Source organism: Andrena cerasifolii, chromosome 15 (genome assembly GCF_050908995.1).
Source record: "Andrena cerasifolii isolate SP2316 chromosome 15, iyAndCera1_principal, whole genome shotgun sequence".
NCBI classification, from domain to species: Eukaryota; Metazoa; Arthropoda; class Insecta; order Hymenoptera; family Andrenidae; genus Andrena; species Andrena cerasifolii.
In genome coordinates, this window is record NC_135132.1 from 5930277 (window position 1) to 5946473 (window position 16197).

The following is a 16197-nucleotide window of genomic DNA, read 5'->3' on the forward strand; positions in this document are numbered from 1 at the left end:
TTTCTTAACCAATCGACGACTGCTTTAAAAAAATGCATAAACGAAGAATTTGTTGTCCTTCAATGGCGCTTTACCCAGGGTTCTTCAATAATTTAACTTCAAAATACAAAAATGGACAAAACAAATGTTATTATTATTATTGTACAGGGGAGACCCTTTGGAATGCAGAGAATTTACAAAATAACATAAGCAAAAATATTACAGTCTGAGAAGTGTTACATTACTTTCGCCTGCTTCTTTTCAAAATACAGAATTTGACTCAATCATCACCTGTTTTAGGTAAATAAGTAACTAAACGATCAACAAAGCAACTATCCTCGGTTGCATCGCCTAATCACGCGTCATTCACTCGACGAACCCACCTCATGTTGAAAAAATACTAATATCAAGGAGCACCCTCCGTGCGCTGAACGCCCATAGGCGTTCATCTAGCATGCTTAACAACCACACTTATGGAATATCCGCACAGCCTATTGTGTATCCCACCCAACAACGGAGAAAAAAGTCTATCTATTCTCAACTACCTACCCCTACGTACTCCCAACACTCTCAGTGAACGAAACGACCACCCCCAATTACGTCACAACATCATTCCTACTCCACTCCTGTTCATCAGTCCCTGAACTTCCCCACGCACAGCCCCACCACAAGAAGCCTTCCTTCTCGCCACAACAATGACGCAAAAGACCCTGCTGAACGTGTCCCCGGCACTTCTCAACTCGCGAATGCACAGCACACTCTTACTTTCACCAGTGCGCCACGAGCGAACGCGCGCTCCCAACTTCCTCTATCACCAACACCAACGCAGGCCCGTCTCAGCATTCCCAGCCCCGCGTCCCGACCGCTGAACCGTCCCCGACTGACCCAGCACCGCGACAGATCATCGGGAATCGATGGAACTGACGGCACCACACGTCCGCCAAGATCGAGGAGCACCGAGTCGTCCCGCCTAGCGGGGCGACGCGTGTGGGGCTTCGCTCGCGCCGAGCCGCCTCCAGGAATGCGTAATTACCCGCGGCTGTGTGACGGGTTGCCGCGTGCCGCGCGGGATCGTTCGTCGCACACGATCGGGAACGGACGGGCGATCAGGCGGGTCGCGTCACTGACGGCTGAGACCGGGGCGGCTGGAAGGAACTGGGACGCGGGTCAGCGTGGCCGGAAGTACGCAGCCACTGCGCGCCGCGAGAAGGTCGACGCGCCTGACGTTCACCGTCGTAGTTTCGTCGGACACCTCGTGTTTGCCGCGACGTCCAACTGGCCAGGGTGTTCTGGTTTCGCGGAGATTTCGCTGTGCGCGCTGTTGTGGCGGGGCGATCGAGGGGCGGAGCGCGATTTGCGCGGGAAACTTGCGCGTCGCCCGTACGCGGCTTCCCTCTTTCTTCTTTTCGCTTGGCCCTAGTAGCTTCTCTCAGCAAATGCCCCCTTTTGTCCACCCTTTTCTTTGTTTTTTTCCCCGACTTTTGGAGCTTCTTTTATTTTTGGTATCTTGTTCCTGGGTCTGTGTAGGTGTATTGCATTTTGTTCGGACCTTGTCGAGCCGGTGTTCCACGTATCTTTTCTGTGTTTTGTTTTTCCGTTTCTTTTATGTATGATGGTGTCAACTGTTGCGCATTTGTTAGAGCATTGAGGACCTCTGAGTTTCCCCTGTTCCTTGACGGCTTGTTGATTTGGGCACTTGTTGTTTCTGCACTACTATTTTATTTTTCTACTCTGCTTTTACTTCGTCGCTAGCTCGCGGAGCCAAGCATCTCCCTTTTCATGTATTTTGTAGTTGGATTGAATTCCCTTCTTCTGGCTTATTCACCTCTATATTCCTCTTCCATTTTGCTGATCTCCTTCAGTTGCTCCTCCCTCTCTTCCTCTCCATTGCCTATCCACCAACATTGAATTATAAATGCCGTGTATACTGCTTTATGTCCTAACCTTTACTACATCGTTCACAATATTTAATAATTCCGTCTTCTCCTTTGTCTTTTATACTCAAGTTGACTTCCCCGCCTCCGCTTGCTACCTCACTCCTACTCCTCCGTTCAGGTCACGAATTCTGAGTAGAAGTAGATTCCTCGCTGGAACCTCATTTCCATCGAGCTTTATAAGCTCGATTTACGAGTTGATTAGGACCATTTCATAACACACAATTTGCGGATTTCTTCATCATCATTCCTGCCTCTTCTGCTACAAAATCCGTGCAACTAAAACGCTCCCTGAACTTTGCAATTTCTTGTCTTCCATACCGCACCCATTCTCCGTTCTATTTCTCAATTCATATTGCATTTCCTTCTTCATATCCCTATTCATGCCTCCCTTTACGCTTCTAAATAACTCTGTCAACTCTGCATTCTCTTCACATAATCCCCCCTCCTCTATCGCCCCTCCGTTTCTTCATAACGCCTTTTCTTCACACACTCTGGTACCTTTACTACGCCTTTTTCCTTTTACTATGTCGTTATTTTTTACGTTTCCCTCCCAAGGCTTTTCCAATCGTATTATTAAACTCTGCACCAGCCGCCTATTTTTCCCCTTTAACCGCCATATTCTTCTATTCTCGTCACCTCCTGCAGCTCCGCGAAAAGCCACACTGAATGGAACAACCTGTATTTCAAGGCTCGAAAACGATCATTGAAATTCTTCGCAATTGCTACTCTATACGCGATAACAAGCAGTTTGCCACTCTCAGATCGGTCGGAGGGTAAATTTAAACAGGCGCACGGTTGCGTCACGAGACCGCAAGATATTTTGATTTGTAGGTTAGGTCTGCGTGGAATTAAACATTCGCGAAAATAAAATTCTGTCCCACCGCAGCGAAAGAAATTGTAAAATGTGCGTTCGTATTTCAATTATTATTCGCCTTATTTAAGCAGAATTGAAATAACAGACGAGTCAAGGTAATTGGCGGGAAAATTGAATCGTTAAAAAATAAATCATGGTGTTTGGAATTTTAAACGAGTTCGACGCGTGTTTCTTTGGCCATCGATTAAATTTTTGGGATGAAATTTGGTCAGATTTAATTCGTGGGTCAATAAAATTAGTCCCCGATAAATTCTGCTTCTTCGTAAACCCCGTGCGCGCCGTTTAATGCAAAAGTCAAATTCAAAGTTGCCATTATGCGTCGAGTGGCATTCACAGGAGAATGTTCAATGAATATTCAATGAGTTTTAATGTCCTACCTCTCCCGTTATGTGAGTGCCTCCGATTAACACAAAACGGTTGGAATGTTTCATAAACATGAATACTCATTCGGTGGGAGGCTGAAAATAGTGTTTAATACCAGCAAAAGTCAGCCGCAACGTTTTTCCAGGAGCCAAAATAATTTTTAAACTAATTTTCGAAATCGAACAGTTCCTTTCGCATTCTTTCATTCGTTTTCATTAAAATAGGGGTTGAAGTTTTTGCTAAAAAAATTTCAGAATGCAAAGGAGAGAAAACAATCACAGTCGGTCGAAATGGACATTTTCAAACTTTCTATACGAAGTGTAGCAACGATAATTTTCAAAAAATCAAAATTCTATTAAAAAATGCATTATCCTGTGAAAGTTGTGTTTAAAATCGGAAACAAGATAAATGTAAATGGCAAACGAAATATAATTACACAAGAATTAAATAAAATTGCGACCTTCCTCTGAAACCGATTTCAACTTATATTGCCAAATTTGAATTTCCTCAATTTAATTTGGCAATACAAAACACTAGTACTTCCCCTACCACACAAATTCCCCAAATGTCACAATATTAAGTGTCAATACTCCCCCCCAAACGAAAAAAATGGTCCTTCTTATCCAACTACCACGCAAGTCCGCAAAATCCATCATCAATGGTCTCTTCACAAAAAGTCACCAATCTCGACGAACACAAACACAAACACACCCACCACAACCTCGTCCAATAATCAAGAAACCAAACTACTCGTTTAAAAAAAAAACGCGCCACCGCAAACTACCTAAGCAAAAAGTTGTATCTCAATGAAAATTAGTTAAACCTCGACCGACGTAATTAATTAGTCTCTTAGTTAACCGACTGACGCGTCTCCAGAAGTATCGTGCACGCAATCATCATAGTCTGGACAACGTGGAACCGCTGATCGACGATCGACCGACCCGTCAGCTCGAACGAGACCAAGGTACTACTATCGTCGCCGTGTACCATCGCGAGGGACTGCAATTGCCACGTACGCGCCGCTGAAACTGTGCAGGGAATCGTGCGAATATCGCTCTATTCCTAAATGACTGTCTTGACGTCGGTAGTTATTTTAATGAACGCTCCAATCGCTCTTAATTCCCTGGATTCTTTAACTGCACCTATGCCATCGTGGATCGTGGAACGGCGAGGCCGCGGAATTCAGGTTCGCTGCCAAGGACGCCGATGGACGATTGTCACTTAACTCGCACAGTCGAGAATACGCCTTGGCTATTATTCAAGCCCCAAAAGCTTTCAAAAGTCTTGAGAGATTTTAGAAAATTTCTAGGAATGTTGAATGTCACTGTTCTTCCCTTGCTGTCTGACAGATTGGGAATGGAAAATGATTCTACGTCCAGGTGGGCCAAAAACAGCGATGGGAATTTTTTTTATTTAAATAATATTTCGTATGACGAATAAAAGTTAAAAAAAATTATTCGCTACTCGTTCGTTAACCCGAGTTAACTTTATTCGACACATGACGAATTATTTTTTTTTAAAGTATTATTCGTTATTCGAAATTTTATTTGAATAAAAATTTCGTCCATCTCTGGCCGAAAAATTCAAATTTTCGAAACTCAAAATGCCCTACGCCGGAAAAGTTGCCTTTGGGGAAGACTAATCGAGGCAAAAGAACATTTTTGAAATCGGTCAATATTTGACACTCGCGCATCGGGATCAATGTTTTTAATTTTTAACCAATTTTGGCCACTTGCGTGTATTTTCATAAAAATTTGGATATTTCACTGTTGAACATCAGAGAATATTATTTGAGCACATAAACACAATTTTACGCGTTTATGTGCTCAAGTAATATTTTTTTATGTTCAACAGCAAAATATACAAAAGTTCACGAAGATGGAAGTGGCCAAACTTGGTAAATAATTAAAAACTTTGACCCCCATTTGTTTCTTTTGCCTCGATTTGTCATCCCCAGAGGTACCCTTTCCGCCTTGGGCCGTTTCGAGTGTCGAAAATTTGGGTTTTTCGGCCCACCCTGATGTGTGACACACACCAACCAATTCCACCACTAGGTAGCAGTTATCGACAGGTTCTAGTTGATCAATGGCAGCCTGGATTTTCTCCTGTTCCGCAAATTTGCCATGGAAAGAAACGCTGGACCACCCGGCGGTAGCGTAAACGTGTCCAGCCCACTATTTTCCCCTAGTCGAGCGGTCAATATTGATTTTCCGCTTGGGAATTCAACGATAGCCTCATCATACGCGCAGGCTTCTCGCATTGAGACTGACATTGCCATTCGAACGGTTCGATCGAGGAGTGCTGGCTTCTATAGCGACCGTTCTGACGATGGAACGCAAAAGCTGCAGTGAGAATGCAACTAGAATTCCCTAGTCCAGGTGGAACTATGGAACCCAACATTTGAAGAGTGCAGCTTGAGATTCAGGATGAAGTGTGCCTTCGATCTTCAACTGCAGGCTATTTAAGTGAATGTGGCGGGTAGAATGTAGAAGGGAATGGTAGAACTATTGACTACTATGTGAAGCACCGGGGTATTTCAATGCGAGTTGCTAGACGTGCTCATGAATGATTCAGCCTGTAGTAATAGTAGATAATTGACCTGTGAACTGTGAGTCTGCAAAATGTTTGACACTCAAGAAGATAAAAATACATGGAATATCAATAACAACAATAGTATTTATAGACACAGACCGTGGACTTGGCGATAACAAATGTGGCAGCGTTGTCAACAGTTCAATTAAATAGTCACAAGATCCGGGGGAACGTAGTAGGTAATTAACTAGGCCAGTCCTGCCTGATTGGTATCATTATTACCAGGCACAAGTTATAAGACTTTCTGATCAATAAATAAATTGCTGGCTCGAAGGAGAAGCAGTAACTTAGGGTGATCGGTAACCGTAGTACATCGTCAACTGAGAATGAATTAGGAATTTAACAATCCTGTTGTGGGTATTGGAAATATGCAAGTTCCAATTTTTGTGTGATCGAAGATTCTCCATTCGAAAACAGAGAAAAGAATACTGATAACGAATCAGGGAGTTTTAGATTCAAGGTTCATTTGGGTGCGTTTCACCACGAATGTTCGACAGACTCGCACTGCAAAATTACACGAATATTGCCATGATGCAGCTGAGATTGGGTCTCTGGAGACAATGGAGGAACATGAGGCACGTTAATTACGATTCACTATCGCGGAAACAGTCGCGCGTAAACGCAACACGCTTGCAAGCTCGTGAACGGTTGTACAGGTCGCTCCATAATTGGTGGTGCAGCAGGGTAATACGTGAATCCTCATTTATAAGCGAGTCCAGTATATGGGACAACTTTTTTCTCCTCATCGAAATGTTCAGCTTCGAAATTTTGTGAGTCTGAGTGCATTATACTACAGTTACAACAAAATATGGCTCTCCACCTGCAAGCTAATTATTTTAGATTTTTTTTTTATTTGGTTTTGTATGGAGGATATTTTATTCTGTTATGTTTTTGTAAGAATAAATATTTAAGTACTAAATAGAATCGTTATGCGTATTTTTTTGTAAAAATTCGAAAACCGGTTTAACCGATTTGTTTGGAATGCTGGAATTTGAAAACCGGTTTTTCCAAAAGTCGATTTTTGTATAAACCCTACACAATGATTTAATGTTACCACCTGATTTTGTTCAGACTGTACTTATACCTCTAATGCCAAATTTTGCTAAAACCAGGCACCTACATCTAACAATTTCTAATAATATTTTCAGAAGGTGTGCAAAAAAACTATTTTTTTCTCATTTATTTCTTCAACTATTTTTCTAATTTATTTGACGCTACTTACTACTGTAATGTGATGAGAGAGGAAAAATCGCGAAGTAAATATTAAGGTTTGAGATTTGACTCCTTGGATGCAGCTCTGTGCAAGCTGACCCGCGGATTCGCGATAATCCCGCCACGACAGATGGAGTAAAGTGAATACGATGCATTGGCCACGTATCATCCGTGTTTGCTCTACTCGAGATAAAAATATTTGCACGCGTTGCGCTTCCACTAGCGTGCACTCACGTTGCATTCGCCGCGCCACGGGCATATTTTGCAGCTTGTGCTTCTGGTGATCCGCGACGAGCGGATATCTGTGGAGCTGCCCGGCGATTAACCTCGATCTGGTTCGTCTGGATTTTAACAGTGACAAGAGGAGCGTTGCAGAGGTGTTACGAGGGATTTTTTTAAAACAGTCTACTGGCTTTTTTATGAAGTATCTACATCCTGGATTTACACGGTTACATGAGGATTACATTATGTTGATATTATGACACATTGGATAGTAGTATCTAATAGTGACTTATAGCGTCTTTTATTAACTGTTTGAAGTCACTAGTAGCTTTAGTATCCATTAACATCTAGTAGAATGAACTAGGATCTTAAGCGCCTACCAATAGTGGGCTACGTCAAATTCTAGAAGAGGTTACTAAGCAGTATCTAGTAGTGTTCACCAACGTCTGCTAGAGGCTGAAGGTATTTACTATATTAGAACCTACTAGTATCTATCAGGGGCTACTATATGTGACTAGTATCTGATAGTATCAATCAACATCTACTAGAACCAACCTGTACTTACCAGGGTTCAGCAATGTCTACTAAAACCTACTAGTATCTGATAGTATCAATCAACATCTACTAGAACCAACCTGTACTTACTAGAGTTCATCAATGTCTACTAGAACCTACTAGTATCTGATAGTATCAATCAACATCTACTAGAACCAACCTGTACTTACTAGAGTTCATCAATGTCTACTAGAACCTACTAGTATCTGATAGTATCAATCAACATCTACTAGAACCAACCTGTACTTACTAGAGTTCATCAATGTCTATTAGAACCTACTAGTATCTATCTGAAGCTACTATAACTGACCAGTATCTGATAGTATCAATCAACATCTACCAGAACCAACCTGCACTTACCAGGGTTCATCAATGTCTACTAGAACCTACTAGTATCTGATAGTATCAATCAACATCTACCAGAACCAACCTGTACTTACCAGGGTTCATCAATGTCTACTAAAACCTACTAGTATCTGATAGTATCAATCAACATCTACTAGAACCAACCTGTACTTACCAGGGTTCATCAATGTCTACTAGAACCTACTAGTATCTGATAGTATCAATCAACATCTACTTGAACCAACCTGTACTTACTAGAGCTCACCAATATCTACTAGAACCTGCTAGTATCTACTAATGTCTACTACCATCTGATACTACCCTTCAATACTTGTTAGTATCAACTCCTATCTGTGAATATCCACAAATCCCTGCTAGTATCAACTAGTATCCAATATCCCCTACTACTCGCTAGGGTTCAATAGTATCCCTTAGTTAAGGAATTCCACAATTGTGTAACCACTCCTTAATTACTACCAGCATCAACTAATACCTGCCAGTATTCATTGATACCCACTATTCACTAGTATTTTCCAACGTGTACCAGCGTTTGTCAATGTTCGGTACAATATGCTAGTATTCACTAGCATATACGGTACCTTCTGTTATCAGTGTTCCAAGGTAAGTTCGCGGTAATAGAGGCGTACTACGACAGAATCTATTCTGCATCATCGAGTGCTTGAATTAGCAAGTTCATGTGGGAAAGCGCAGCTGCGTGAATCGATTTCGCGAAGCACACGATATTTCAGGAATTAATCGTCTTTCTTTCGTCACTGGTGTATAACCCCGCGCGATTAATATTGTTCAAATAAGAAATCCAATCTGAGGAGTTAATTAAACGAATTATTGTTGACACGCGTTTCTCGTATGAAATCTAATTTTCAAGGTTTGATTAAGTATGACGTAGGCCATTTCCGTGCCGGAATATCCCTTTTCAGACACACCAGGTTATGGTAAAAAATATCAAACCATTTTTTAATGTTTCTCATAAATACCTGCAAAAAATTAAAATTGCGGAGCTTGAAAATAGGTCTTTAAAAACATTTTCTTTAAAAACAAAAAACACATCGAAAGCGTGTCCATTTTGTAGAAAAATTTCAGGGCACATATTATCATTTTTACCACTTTTGAAAATCACTGTTTCCACCTACAAATTCATTTTCTCTGTCTGTAACAAATTCTATTTGCCCAATTGACGAAAAATCGCCTTCAATGAAAATGTCACAGATTTTCGATCAAAAGGTGTACAGTTTGCAATGATAGCAGTTTGCAGCATACCGAAATTACGTAAATGTTCGACTTACCTATACTGATCGGTAAATATCCTGAAAATAAGAATTCGGTTTTATTCGAACACGTTCCACTATATTCATGCTGTTAATTATTTACAAGTATCACGTAATCCAAAAACATTTTTGTCGTTATGCGCAACTATCTGCCAATGTCAGTGTTGTCTTGTTCATATTCTCGTGTACTTTGCTCCTCTAGGTAATATTCACGACTACGATTTCGCGAAAGTTGCCTCCTGAATATTTTACCCGCTGTATGCCCTTCCAATAATGACACCTCGCTATTGAAACACGAATAAAGAAAAAAAAGAGAATTCCACTTAGACATTCCTCTAAGCTTTCCTTTCTTCCCTTACCAATTATTCAGATATATACGGCTACTGTACAATATTTATTCCTCGAGGATCGTGAAACACAATTGAGGTGCAAAGTGTTGAAATTCGAAGAGAAAGCAGTGCAACTGTATTGTGCGTGTTCGTGTTCAAGTATCGATTCCATCACAGCAACTCTGCCACGTGCCTTTGTCGTCAATTATTTCGACAAACTTCTATCAGCCCCATTCAAACTGTTACGGTTATTCGGTTGCAAAAGTATTGCGAAGATCTAACCAAATATTGCACTCCGGTCTCTACCAGGAATTTTCTAACTAAATTTTAGTGGCTACATTAAATAGCCGTTGCACATTTTCTATTTACTATCGGTTTCATTTTCAGATCACTAATTTCTAAATTGTCAATTTTTATTAAACAAAAGAATGACTAAAAACAAAAACTCCACCTGGATAAATGAAACTATAAAAAATATTCCAACATACAGTAAGCAGAATATTTCTTCAACTAGTCGCTATTTTACAATCGCAAGCAGCACTCGATAAATAAATTAAAAAAACTCGTCTTCGAATTCACTCGCAAACAAAGCCTCTTCCAGCATTGCCCAAAATTTACAACAAGACCAACAAAAAGAATTACTGAGAACGTAACTGCGGCGCACTGTGCCCAATAAACGTCAGCCAGAAAAATGGCACTCTTTCGGAGTGAGGAACAGCAATCACTCCCATGCAATTCGAATAACCCGCCTGCGTGACGGAAAAGTGACAGAAACCCGGGCATAGATATCAGCAGGCAGCGAGTCGAATCGATATCACAGCAATTAATTATCGTGGCGAGGGGTGTTGATTAGTCTGTGAGTGTGTTGTGGCTATATATGCGTGAAGTAGAACGAGATTGATAATAGATAATAGAGATCGAGTACATACGCTCGCTCAACAGGAAGCTCGGTCTCTTTGAACCTGCAACCCAAGGATCACAAATACATGATATCGTCACACCCCGCACCCACAGGTCGTGCTTAAAAGTAAAAACGTTGATGCAGCAAGGCGTGAAAATTGCGACGAAATTTCACTGAGATGCCCACAGGAAAGAATTCTGTACCTTTCGCATACTAAACAGCTCAAATGTGAGAACTGTAGCCCGATAGCCTGAGTGATAAGTTCAATCCAATCGAAATTGTTAATGTACTGCTGTCTACAATCGAAAAGAGCAAACACCATTTTCTTAGGAAGAATCTGGAAGAGTAGGAGTCATCAGCGCAGCCTACAGTAGAGAGTAAAATCAAATGGCATCTCTAGGTTACTCGAGTGCTCCCCCCACTACGGTATTATGCTGCCCCTTCTTTGTACAAATGCGCAGGCGCGTGCCCTCTCTTCCCCAAACGCAGAAGCAAATTTACTATACCGACCGATTTTTATCGACTGTAGGTAAATTACAGTAAAAGTGATTTTATGAAAAAAAGTGATAAAAGTTGAGTTTTACAAAGAAGTGTTAGGTGTTATTATCACAAAGGATATGGAACATGTAAATATTAGTACATTCCTGTGGCACATTTTATACAAATCACTATACACTTCTTTTCATCGCCTTACTGCACGGAACACATGAAATAATAAAATGTAGTAATACGTTTTGTTAAGCATCACCATCACCACGAAATGAAACTACGATATTCTCCAAGCAACACATACAGAGAGGACAGATCAAAGACTGTTTTCGTACAGTTGTTGGATAACAGAACGGTATTGGTAGGACTGCTTGGACCAGATGTCCTGAAGCTGATATTTTACTGTACACTTGTTGCATGTGCAACTTGCAGTTCTGCGTGAACATCTTGGCGACCAAGCAAAAAGAAAATCGTTCCGTAACTAAGTAAATAATAACTGTCTAATTTTAGAAAAAAATTTGTCTTTTACGACAGCAAAGTTTTACGAAAACAGACTTCATTTTGTCAACGACTACGCTCCCATTTGTTTATTCGTAAAATTCTACAATGGCGTCACTCATACTCTAATATAAAAATTCAAGGAAAACGGAAACGTTCTTGCGCTCTCAGTAGTATTAGTACGATCATAGTCAGACATCTGAAGCGCTCCTCAGCTCTGCTACTGCGAAAAATACTCCAATTTACCGACACACTAGCCGAGGTTCTCTCCAAGTACTCTGGACACACGTCAGCGAACGCTAGCGTCCAAACAACTTTCACGATTTCTACCTTACCACCGTCGACAATGTAGGAAACCACTGAAGCAGCATTTAATGCAAGGTTACTCACCGATAATGAATTCTGCGGTTGGTAAAAATTGTGCATTATTGACAGTCGGTAACGTAGGTAAATCAAACTTAAAGCTGTCTATATTCTGAAATAATGGTGACGAAACGTTGCACCACAGAATGCACTATTAGTGTGTAATTGAAAAGTTTCAGGCGCTAACTTCGAATGAGTGATAAACTGATGGTAGACACAGTGTGTGTTTACTTTCAAATTACCTTTTAATTATTCATGAGCACGTGCATATTGCGTTACGACACACCAATTATCATTAGCCTGTGTGCAAATAGGTTCATCAGCGGCGCCACGCCAAGAGTAATCTGTAATTTACGTAGGCGTAAATTACAAGCCGGCTCCAGTCTAATTACGAACCATAGTTTCGCGCTGAATAACCAGTAATTATGAATTCCTCCTGAGCACACGACGCTATACGAAGTGGCTGACTACTTCAATAAACCAATCAGCATAAATACACGCTTAAACTTCGGCAACGTGCTCAGCCAGACTAACAATAAGCAAGACACTACGAACGATTTTCATTGAACTCTAGTAGAGGTTAAAGCTCTGCCATTTCAATTTGTTATTACAGTGTTGTACAAAGTTACAATAAATAAAATTCAAAGTTTAACAAAGCTGTACACTAAACTATCTCTGCTTTCTCTTTCGCAATATTATAAAACCTAAATTTCCACTGGATGTCTGACCACAGTTGACCAATTCTACTGAAAATTAACACGTATCGCAGGCACATATACTTTTACGAATCGAACTCAAAGTGAAAATGTCACGTATGGAACTCTAGCCACTCCTGACCATTTTTCGAAAAATATTCTATTTTCCTCAACTCGTTATTTACAAGTCAACTTTCTTTGTACACTTTATTACGCCCCAGTTTTCTGACATAGGAGTATAACGAAGAAGATGCTTTTCGAGATTTCGTTATTCTACTCGGGCAGTAGGAAAATTCTCGTATCTCACCTTTCGCTGGCGATCGAGCTGTTCCGTGACATCGATTTCGGAGACATCTCGAAATCGCTGTCACTGCGATAGAGAAAGCTCTCCCTTCGCTGTGGCAGAGTTTGCAGAACCAGGCCCGCGCTCGGCGAGGCGCCACCGCCGCCTGCGGCGCCAGTGTCCAGTGTAGAGGCGCCATTTTCCACATCGAAGCTGCAAACAGAAGCGAGAAATGTTTGTGAAATAACTGCTCCATTAACTGACGAGTGGTAGCACCGGGTGAACGTAACCTATATAGATCGTTGGCTGGTCTATATTAAACCTTGCCTACTCCATGTTTGCTACATTGTGAAAGTTTCGCTGAACGGTCAGAAATAATCACATTTTGCGATTCAGTGACGGCTATTTTTACTCTTTACTTAAGTTTTGGATCTAATTTCATTAATCACATTTTTGTAATATATTTCGAAAGATAAAGTAGAAATCTATTCATTTTTTTTTTGGAAAGTAAAATTTCACTAGTGGGATCGTGGCTTTATTTTGCTTAATGATAGAAATGTAAGTTTTGATCATTATAATATTAATTCAGAGGCGTATTTAACATAGACGAAACTCAGGTTCAGAGAAATACACTCTGTGAGTCCTTAAGGCGCGTTCGCACTGATATATATATATATATATCTTGTGTTGATAGTTAAGGTTCCTAGAGTTTTCCCCCTAAACTATATATTGTTAAGCAGCGTTACTCTTTTTATAAAATAAGAATTGGTAGGAAAGGGTGAATTGATTAAAAAGGAAGTGTATTTATCGGTTTGCACACAGTTTAATATTAATTCTTTATTTAATAAATAATGTTAATTTGCAGTATGGTAATTGACTTTATTGTAGCTAAATAAATATTAAAAATTGCCACTATAGCAGTCAAATATATATGACACTACATGAAATCCATGAAAGTGTTTATAAAAGCGCTATTCCACGCTACATGTTACACGCGTGGGAACCCGGCTTTAGTCCAGCTGCTAGAGTAACGCTGCGCAAACTTTCTACCTCGGATTTTCCAAAACCAGCGCTTCGTACGAAAAAACTTTATTATACATTTTCGACTCAATTCTCCTTAAACAATAATAATCCACTCAGTTTTACAACAAATTACGAAATTTCTTCCTTTTCTGAAATTGGGTTTATTTATACGACAGCGTACAAGTAGTTACAGTAACCCAGTACGAAATATGAAGTTCAAATATCCTTGAAGTAACTTTCGGCGCTGCAAATGATGTCCTAAATGTAGTAGTTGAATTTCTTCGTTACGGTTAACGACGGTGTCTGCTTGCACCCCATTAAGCAACTTTAAATTATGCTTTTTCTGGCCCACGGTGTACCATAAATATACATAATTAAGCCCCGGTGAAACTGAGACGAAACTTTTTATAAGCCAGTTCACTGCAGGACACTGGAGCCGGCATTCAATATTTAATAAGTTCCCCCGTGACTGAACGCTCAGTTTTCAATATCCTCCGATTTAATTCATTATTGGCAAACGTAGAACAAATATGACCGACGTGGGAATTGCCTGAAGTGGCATGCGGCGAGAAAAGAGGTTCGCAAGTGGACAGTAAGGATTCCGAAACGAAGTACCTAATACTCAGAATTCTCGTGAATAAATTAAAAAATTTAAAATATCCAAATGGAAAATATCCAAAAAATTTAAAATATTGAATGATTCGAGCAAATAATGAAATTTAGGAAAACCTGGTGCCTTTTCAATTTCAGAATCGAAAATTGAAGTTGCGTCAAAATTTTTCAAACAGTTAAATCTGCAAATCGGAAATTGGAAAACAAAGCGGGAAGCAGCGAATTTTAGAGGTCTTCGAATTCGAGCTACGTTTTAATTCCATTCGAAACAATTACCCAGTGTAACGATCGGCAAGATCGCGATCAATTCCATTGTTAAGCGAACGTAATTACCCCTGTCTTCATTAACATTCTTTCGTTCGCATGGTCGCGCGACGATGTTGACCAGAAACACGGTTCGCCTTCCTGCTCCTGATAGAGATCGTTACACGCAGTTACGTAAGCCACGAATAATGATCCGACCTTGCTATTCAATAGTTAAATTCTGTCGTTGCGACTGGGACCGCGCGGAAACAGCGCCAGCGAACGTCGCCATTTAATAAAAAATTTCAAATCCGCCTTTGATTTACGAGAAAATCGTTATTAAGTATCGGAGTTGGTTTCGCGGATTGAAACTGTCAAAAATGCGGGGAGGAATATTTATGTTCCCCAAAAGCTTGGAGGTGTCAGTTTATGCACTGACCACTTCCACTGAAAGCCTGAAGGCAAAAACGCAGTGCTACTTATAAAACCTTGGAAAGTTATTAATTACTTTTTGATAAGAACAAAAAGGTTGCATAATTCGTCCAGTCGATGCTGACTGTTACTCTGAATGCTTTTAATCAGAGATTGAACCACAATGGAACTTGTGCTTCGTGAAACAGAGTATCGAGTCTAGCGCCCAAGCGTTATTCATCAACTTTGCCTCTGTTCAAGTTTCTCTCCGCTGACAGAATGATGGACGATCTTTGAGGATTTTTATGCGGCGAGATCGAGGAGTGAAAATTCCATCGGAGGGAATTTTTAATTTAATTTTTCTAATCAGATTCCCGGCCATTTTAGAGCTCGAACGATCCATCTCGTGAATTGAGGTTATTTAATCATCTAATGCGATCGAGCAAGCTATAATTTCCGGAATTTTTGCGCCACGAACTGGTTATTGGCCTCTTAAAGTGTATCGATAATTGATAGTTTCTAATGTAAAGTAATTGAGAGGTGATTGCTTGGAGTTGCTGTGAAACTTAAGTATGTTTGAAAAAAATCCCGCCAGATGGCGCGGCAGAGCTAAGCAGTCATTGCAACAAGTGTTCCATTTCAGAGTGTAAATTTGCGAACATGATACGGGGTGCAATCGTTACGTTTATCACAGAGCCAAGCCCGAACGGCTAATATTAGTCGCCGAGCAGAACCGATAATAAAAGAAGTGATTAAAAGCCACTTCCGTTTCGTGGCCGCCGCGCCGCGCCTCGTACGCGTTACGTAAAGTAGCGCCGTTCTGCGTCGAGGAATGGTTAAAACTAACAGGATCGATTGTCGGTGCAACTCGATTCATCTTGTTCGAGGAAATATTTTGCGCGATAGAATAACGAAACATTTTCATCATGCAGATTAATACACAAGTTGAAAAAAAAATTAATTTCGGGGGCAGAAGTGACAGACT

General features: G+C 40.6%; 1 protein-coding gene across 15 annotated transcripts in view; it reads right to left on the reverse strand.

The window, feature by feature from the left end:
* Nucleotides 1-16197, reverse strand: part of Dnc (phosphodiesterase dunce) — a 483414-nt gene that overhangs the window by 76259 nt on the left and 390958 nt on the right. For 10 of the 15 annotated variants that reach the window (XM_076827791.1, XM_076827797.1, XM_076827794.1 and 7 more), the window contains 3 exons: nucleotides 12948-13136; nucleotides 10624-10656; nucleotides 9384-9404 (listed from right to left, as the gene is read on the reverse strand). In XM_076827791.1, coding sequence (XP_076683906.1) covers nucleotides 9384-9404; nucleotides 10624-10656; nucleotides 12948-13136 — 243 coding nt within the window. Of the gene's footprint in view, nucleotides 1-528; nucleotides 1265-9383; nucleotides 9405-10623; nucleotides 10657-12947; nucleotides 13137-16197 lie in introns of those variants that run through there. The other 5 variants (XM_076827787.1, XM_076827786.1, XM_076827789.1 and 2 more) reach the window with 5 other exon arrangements.